Source organism: Etheostoma spectabile, unplaced genomic scaffold, assembly GCF_008692095.1.
Source record: "Etheostoma spectabile isolate EspeVRDwgs_2016 unplaced genomic scaffold, UIUC_Espe_1.0 scaffold00009069, whole genome shotgun sequence".
In the NCBI taxonomy this organism is placed as follows: domain Eukaryota; kingdom Metazoa; phylum Chordata; class Actinopteri; order Perciformes; family Percidae; genus Etheostoma; species Etheostoma spectabile.
In genome coordinates, this window is record NW_022603651.1 from 17929 (window position 1) to 26047 (window position 8119).

General features: G+C 43.3%; 1 protein-coding gene across 1 annotated transcript; it reads right to left on the bottom strand.

The window, feature by feature from the left end:
- Positions 1-238: 238 nt before the first annotated feature.
- On the bottom strand, positions 239-7931 carry gpn1 (GPN-loop GTPase 1; the record flags this gene model as incomplete). Its single annotated transcript, XM_032508735.1, is given in 8 exon segments — positions 239-571; positions 913-1023; positions 2428-2532; positions 3486-3576; positions 4832-4871; positions 5740-5822; positions 7032-7178; positions 7886-7931. Coding segments are annotated over 7 exon segments (616 nt in total), but the record flags the coding sequence as incomplete, so codon positions are not given.
- Positions 7932-8119: the final 188 nt, after the last annotated feature.

An 8119-nucleotide genomic window follows, 5' to 3' on the forward strand; every position in this document is an offset into this window, starting at 1 on the left:
GTTTTAGCTTGCTTCTGGAGTTCTTTGGTTTGTTGTGTTCATCTCTGAATAAAATAAAATAGAAGCTGCTACTTGGGATCCTTTGTTCTGGTCTTGCTTGGGAGTGGGAGTAGAGTGTGTGTGTGTGTGTGTGTGTGTGTGTGTGGGGGGGTGGGTGGGTAGACATTTGGACGTAACACCACCACATGCACAAGTCACTTCTGGGTTTGAATCGTCTTGTGGAGGAAAACGCCAGAAATTTGGACCAATTTGAACTAAAAGCTCACTTTTATTTTGAAAATCATAAATCGTTTCAGTCATTTTAACCAACAAAAGTAGACAGAGTAGAAATCCACACAGGTTAAACAGGTTAGAAGAGTTCTTTTTCTGATGTAAAAATATAACTTTTCTTTGAGGGTGGAGGAGCAGCCAATCAGCTTCAGGGTCAGACAGGAAGTTCAGGTGTAGTCTCATTTGAGGAAGCAGTGTCTCTTCCAGGTGATAGCCTGAGCCCGACAGAGGGGAAACCTCCCCCCCTCACCTTCATTTGGTCTTTCCTCCGCGGTGGAGGTAGACGTCAGGCTGCAGAGGTCAGGGGTCCTCGGGGGTCAGGGGTCCTCAGAGGTCAGGGGTCCTCGGGGGTCTGGGGTCCTCAGAGGTCAGGGGTCCTCGGGGGTCCTCAGAGGTCAGGGGTCCTCGGGGGTCAGGGGTCCTCGGGGGTCTGGGGTCCTCAGAGGTCAGGGGTCCTCGGGGGTCTGGGGTCCTCAGAGGTCAGGGGTCCTCAGAGGTCAGGGGTCCTCGGGGGTCTGGGGTCCTCAGAGGTCAGGGGTCCTCGGGGGTCAGGGTCCTCAGAGGTCAGGGGTCCTCGGGGGTCTGGGGTCCTCAGAGGTCAGGGGTCCTCAGAGGTCAGGGGTCCTCGGGGGTCTGGGGTCCTCAGAGGTCAGGGGTCGGGGGTCGCGCCCTTTCTGTTCCGGACCTGAACCACTTCCTTCCTCTCCTTCAGGAAGTTTCCAAAGGCGTCGGTCTCTTTGCTCTCCTCCGCTGCTAGAAACAGAAATTCAGGGTTCATTTAAAGTGTAAAACCAACATTCAACATGGTCTCAGTGCACTTTATTAACCACTTATTCATTTTTTTGTCACTTTGTTCGTCTTTTTTTTCCACTTTTGTCTTTTTGACATTTTTGTTTTTACATTTGTCTCACACAAGTTCCTTTATCAATTATTTTTCTCTCCAAATTCTAACAAAAACTCAAATCCAGTAAAAGCAGTGAGGTGGTTATTAATGTGACGTGTGAGCAGCGTTGTTGGGAAACATCCTCGTTACTTTACGGGACTATTAGTTTGAAGAAACCCAAATTTCTGATATAGAGATTTTTTGGGAAGGAGTCAGATTGGACCTGAAGGCACCTGTTCTCCATCTTTATCTTCTTGCTAATTTTTTGGGATATGTTCACATCTCAGATCCGGTTTCTATCAGAAATCGACCTTACAGGGTTTGTTTGTTACATTTCCGCCCAACGAGTTTCCTTGTTCTGCTTTTTGTTGCTAAAATATTATTTTATTTTTATTTTCAGAACAGCTTTGGGTTCCTAAAACGTAACGTCTGGGCTAATTGTGTTATTTAATGTCCAGATTTTAACCCTTTCTTGACATTTGTCACTTTTTTGACATTTTTTCACGTTTTTGCACTTTTTTAAAGTTCTTATATCAATTAAATTTTTCTCCAAATTTTATAAAATTGACAAAAAACAGCCAAATCCAATAAAAGCAGTGAACTGATTATAATTTAACGTGTGAGCAGCGTTGTTGGGAAACATCCATGTTACTTTACAGGACAATTAGTTTGAAAGAAACCCAAATTTCTGATATAGAGATTTTTTGAAAAGGATTCAAATTAGACCTGAAGACACCGGGAGGGTTAATTAAGAATTAAAGAAGCAGAATCATAAAGAAATTAATTAAAAAAAGACGTGTATGAAGGGCTAATGATGTTGTCACTTACACATCTGTTAATTTGTTCAATTGTTATTTTAGTTTGAATGGTTTTGAATATTGTAATTTTTGTCCTGGGGGGTAAGATATGTTCATGTTGCAAATTGTTGGTTTAGTTTAGTGTTGTATGTTATTTAAAAATAAAAATTGTTGATCACAAAAGAAAATAATATGATGCGCCTTTATTTTGAAATTCCCATTTTATATATCTTGATGTGAATTGTTTTTAATTTAAATGTCTGGAAGAGCTTGGTAAGAAGCTGTCAAATCATATTTTTAAGTTTTGCCGGTCAACAAACCTCATTTTAAGTTAAAAATAGTTTTTAAAAAAGCCGAAATTATGAAGTATTTTGACTAACATCGGATCAGAAGATGTTATTTTTGAGCAATTTGGGCGACAGAAACCCATTTATCACTGTGGGTTTCTTATAGTTTATTAACGGTTTCTCGTCTCACCGCCGTGGTCGATGTCGTCCGTGTCGCTGTCTTCGTCCTCCTCGCTGTCGTCAGGGTTACCGCGTCCCATGATGAGGTCACTGGGCCCGGCGAAGTCAGCAGCCCCTGAGGACAGGAAGCCAATCAAACACAATAATGGATGGATGGATGGATGGATGGATGGATAGATAGATAGATAGATAGATAGATAGATAGATAGATAGATGGATAGATAGATAGATAGATAATAGATGGATAGATGGATAGATAGATAGATAATAGATGGATGATAGATGGATAGATGGATAGATAGATGTGCTCTCTCATTCTAACAGTTAAAACTGTAAAAAAATATATATTTTGTCACTGCCTGATTACTATTTCCTGAAGCAATATGTTGCACACTGTTTAAATTCTGCAGAAATCTTAACAGTGTGCCTACTCCTTGGTGCACATCCTAATAAACTATACTTAAAAATAAGAAAAGTGTTACGTGTCTTAACCCTTCAGAGACCTTTCTAAAACCTATGACAGACCTTTCTTTTCCCATGACGTAGCTAGCGCTACACCACCCAGACTCCATTTAAAAAAACAGCAATTTTAGCATGCAAAGAGCCAAAATATTTCCACATGTAAATCGGTAAAGTATGTGTTAATTTCAACCAACACTGGAGTTGTGATGGTTGGAAAAGTGTAGAGAAGACCAAAAACAGCTTTTCATAGTTTTATTTGGTTTCTCTTGAGTTTGAAGGAAGTGTATTGTGCGATGCTAAAATGACTGTTTATTTACATGGAGTCTGGTGGGTTTGGTCCATCGTGACATCATGTTAGCTGACAAATAACTCTTCTTCTTCTTCCTTCCTCTCCTCCTCCTCTACAAATCTCATCTCTATGAAAATAAAGAACTAAAACATCACGGGGTAAAAAAACAAACAAGTATTAGGTGTTACATTGACCTAGGAAGATTAAGACCTAGAACTACTCAAGACCTAAAACACAAAATCTTTTAGACTTTTTTTGTTTTAAGACCCCGGGTAATCCCTGTGTCAAAATAAAGCGTTACGGTTTTATTTATCTACCTGCTGAAGATGTGGTCGTCATGTCGACGGCTCCCAGGTCCTTCCTGAGTCTCTCCAGCTGCTCCTGCTCCTTCCTGCTCTGAGCCGCCGCCTGACGGACAGGAAGTCAGTTAAAACTCGGAGACACGCGAGGACAGAATCTCAGTTCTCTTCTTTGATATCTCATCGCTCCTCGGCTGAACCGGAAGTTGTTCTGTTCCTTGTCTCAAACCTCTGATTCCTGCCCCGGGAGGAGGGATCTCTGAGGAGCTATGAGTGAGGATGGAGGAGGGATCTTAGAGGAGCTACGAATGAGGATGGAGGAAGGATGTTAGAGGAGCTACGAGTGAGGATGGAGAAGGGATGTTAGAGGAGCTACGAGTGAGGATGGAGGAGGGATGTTAGAGGAGCTACGAGTGAGGATGGAGGAGGGATGTTAGAGGAGCTACGAGTGAGGATGGAGGAGGGATGTTAGAGGAGCTACGAGTGAGGATGGATGTTAGAGGAGCTACGAGTGAGGATGGAGGAGGGATGTTAGAGGAGCTACGACTGAGGATGGATCTTAGAGGAGCTACGAGTGAGGATGGAGGAGGGATGTTAGAGGAGCTACGAGTGAGGATGGAGGAGGGATGTTAGAGGAGCTACGAGTGAGAGATGTTAGAGGCTACGACTGGGATGTCTTAGAGGAGCTACGAGGATGGATCTTAGAGGAGCTACGGTGAGGACGGAGGATCTTAGAGGAGCTACGGGAAGATGAGGATGTTAGAGGAGCTACGACTGAGGATAGATCTTAGAGGAGCTACGGGTGAGGATGGAGGAGCTACGAGTGAGGGAGGGGGATCTTAGAGGAGCTACGAGTGAAGATGGAGGAGGAAGAGGAGCTACGACTGAGGATGGAGGAGGATCTTAGAGGAGCTACGGGTGAGGATGGATCTTAGAGGAGCTGTGAGGACGGAGAGGGATCTTAGAGGAGCTACGAGTGAAGATGTGTTAGAGGAGCTGACTGAGGATGGAGGAGGGATCTTAGAGGAGCTATGGGTGAGGATGGAGGAGGGATCTTAGAGGAGCTATGAGTGAGGATGGAGGAGGGATCTCTGAGGAGCTATGAGCGAGGATACAGAGCATCCATCCTGGAAGCCGTGCAGCTAAAACCGTTGCTAACTCCTCCCAAACAACTGATGAATTCACAAGATGCTTCAGAAACAAGGACGTCTCATCCCTCTAAAAACACGTTTCCTCGTTCCTCTCTCCACCCGTGCTGCCTCGGTGGGACGGACTAAGACGCAAGGAAGGGAAGCAAGTGAAGGAAACGTGGATACAATCTGAAATTCAGCCTGAGAAACGTGAAACACACTGAACACACTCACCAGCTGTTTGTGGAGTCTTTCATATTCTGGTCGATAGTCCCTGAGGAAAGAGGAGGAAGAGTTCTGTGTAGGGCTTCACATTTATCGCCAAAATGACATTAACGAATATTTTAATCAAAATTAGCACAATAACAGCACGACGTCAACGCTTCAGCATCTCAACAGAAAACACTGAGTCCAACTTGAGTCATATGGACTATGAAATTACACCAAACACAACAACGACCAAAATAAAAGACGACGAAACGTAGTGGTGTCTGTAATGCGAGCTTGTCGTGTTCGTACAACGTCGCCCGCCAGCGGGAGCGTTTATTGGTCCGGTGGAGAATGTTGCATTTTGGTAGTTTTCTACCTTTTTAACCCTTGTAAAGGGTCAAATTGACCCATTTTACATTTTTACAAGAAGAAAAACTTACATTTTTTTCTACCTAAAAAATCAACGGCATTACCTTATTTCCTGTGATAAACATGTGTTCCCGACTCCATTCTGAACATTATTCTGGATATGACCACAGACGGAGTCGGAACCCGAAAGTGAAGAACACATGGGAAGCAAATATCACCGCTTCCTTTCTGTGTTTTCTCTGGTTATGTAGCGTTAAATTTAAAAGACATTTGTGCGATTCGACTGCGTAGACAGACTCTTCTCCAGCGATAAAACACATCTTTAGACTTCTGTTTATTAATCCTTTTGGGATGACTCCCGCAAGGAAACTGAAATTTCCAGCAGGACTTTTTAGCAAGAAGAATACAGTTCAGACAAGGAAAAAGACAGTTTAAAGACAATAATAACAGTACCTATAATAAGACATTAACCATAAATTATCAAATCACACTTATTATTTAATGCACCTGCATACAGAAAACGAGACTAAAGACATCTGATGTGACAAGTGAGTGAAACTCACCTCTCGTACTCGTCGGCGGCGTCCTCCACCTGGACGAACAGCTCGTCCAATCCGCTGCCCGTCACCGCGGACACACCCACCACCTGCAGACAGAAACAGCTGTTTGAGGACGTGGGGGTTCAGAGGCGTCTGTACCCCAATCTCATCCTCAGCACCTATAGGCTTTACATCTGGATGTCAGGATGTAGGTGTTCACTCCTATCTCATCCTCAGCACCAATAGACTTCACATCTGGATGTCAGGCTCTCTGTGTGTTGCCATTCCCAAACTATAGCGAGCTACATATGTCATTACTGTATCTCTGCTGCATGTCGTCCCCCACCCCTCCCCCCTCTCAGGTCTTCAGCCGCAATTTCCCCACAAATAAAAGGTTTTTCTTATATTCATCTGTACTATGAAAAATAAAGGCATAAATGCCCCCAAAAAATATGAATAGGAAGATATGAAATATACAGAAGCAGTAACACACTGGGGCAAATTGATTTGACATGGAGTTATTGAAAGAAAAATAAGGCACTTTGTTCTCAACATTGTTGTGAGAACCATACTTTCGATATATATATATATATATATATATATATATATATATATATATATATATATATATATATATATGATGATGATGATGAGAATCTCCTGAGTGGAGGATGATGTCAGGAATGAGTGGGTCCAGAAGGGGGTAAAATAATAACAGGACGGGGCCCTGAAAGAGTTGCTGTGATAGAGGGACAATAACACACTTAGGATGTTTATCGGGGACCGGAGTCGCAGAGACCCCCAAGAGTGGTGGAGTCTTTCTGATGATGAGAACCTCCTGAGTGGAGGGTGATGTTAGGAATGAGTGGGTCCAGAAGGGGGGTCCTAAAGACTATAAAGCAGGGGTTGATTTTACATCCGTTGAGAATCTTTGAGCAGTGCATCTGATTTCATGTCACTATTCTTCCTTTTAATGAAAGTCTGGTCACTGTGAATAAAGCTGCATTTAATCTAAAGACATGGGATTCGTCACGTATGAAGTCTTCTCCATCATTTTGGAGTCTCACCCTACATCAGAACTCACATATTTCAAATCAAGATTAACAAAAAATTTGCCCGGAGTTCTCCTTTAACCTACTAATCTTGTTCCTGGGTACAGGCCGCAGATTTTTAGGATGGACAAAACCAAACGCAGGTGTAATGCACATCTTTTGGGTTTTAAATGTATAGAAGGTTAAGTCTGGCTGGACTCCTAGTTCATCTGAAATGTATGTGGCTGTCCGGTAAATGTCTCTGGTCTGTCCTCGTCCTCTTACCCTCAGGTTGGTGTAGAACTCGTCCAGCACCAGACTCATGGAGCGCGTCAGGTTGCTGACGTACGAGGTTTCCTGGTTCAGAGCGTCCTGGAAAACCTCAAAGTCCTGCATCCACTCCACCGCAAAGCTGTGGTCGATGATGTCCGTCTGCAAAAACCAGTCAACAGCTTAAAATGTCAAGAAGAGACAAGAAACCCAACACCAACACAACATGTGTAAAGTACACGTGTACTATAACTGCCATTGTTCATCATACCAACTGCTACACTGATTATGAAGATTTCTATATGTCTGCATCTGTAAAAGTGTCTCTGTCTATCTGTGTTGGTGTCTCAATCTATCAGTGTCTCCGTCTGTCTGTATCAGTGTCTCCGTCTGTCAATGTCTCCGTCTCTGTATCAGTGTCTCTGTCTATCAGTGTCTCCGTCTCTGTATAAGTGTCTCTGTCTATCAGTGTCTCCGTCTCTGTATCAGTGTCTCTGTCTATCAGTGTCTCCGTCTCTGTATAAGTGTCTCCATCTTAGTAAAAGTGTCTCTATCTGCATCAGTGTCTCTGTCTATCTGCATCAGTGTCTCCGTCTTTGTCTCAGTGTCTCCGTCTGTCTGCATCGGTGTCTCCGTCTATCTGCATCAGTGTCTCCGTCTTTGTCTCAGTGTCTCCGTCTATATGCATCGGTGTCTCCGTCTGTCTGCATCAGTGTCTCCGTCTATCTGCATCAGTGTCTCTGTCTCAGTGTCTCTTTCTATGTGTATCACTATAAATACAATTGAAAATATAAAACAAACACAAGTCATCAACCAAATTCTACAGAGAAAAGAGACAGAAACCCAAAGTGGACAGGAAGTGTCCTCACCTTGTTCATGGCAACAATGAAGGGCAGCTTGGTCTTGTAGAGAATGCTGGAAGAGACAAAACGTCAGCGGAGACACAGCAAGAAACCAGCAGAACTGCTGTCCCAGTTACATGCAGCATCAGGTGTCTTCTCTGTTCTGTTACCGCCCCCTGCTGGATGGATGGAGATATGATAGATGGATATCTATCTATCTATACATCATATCTATCTATCTATCTATCTATATATCTATCT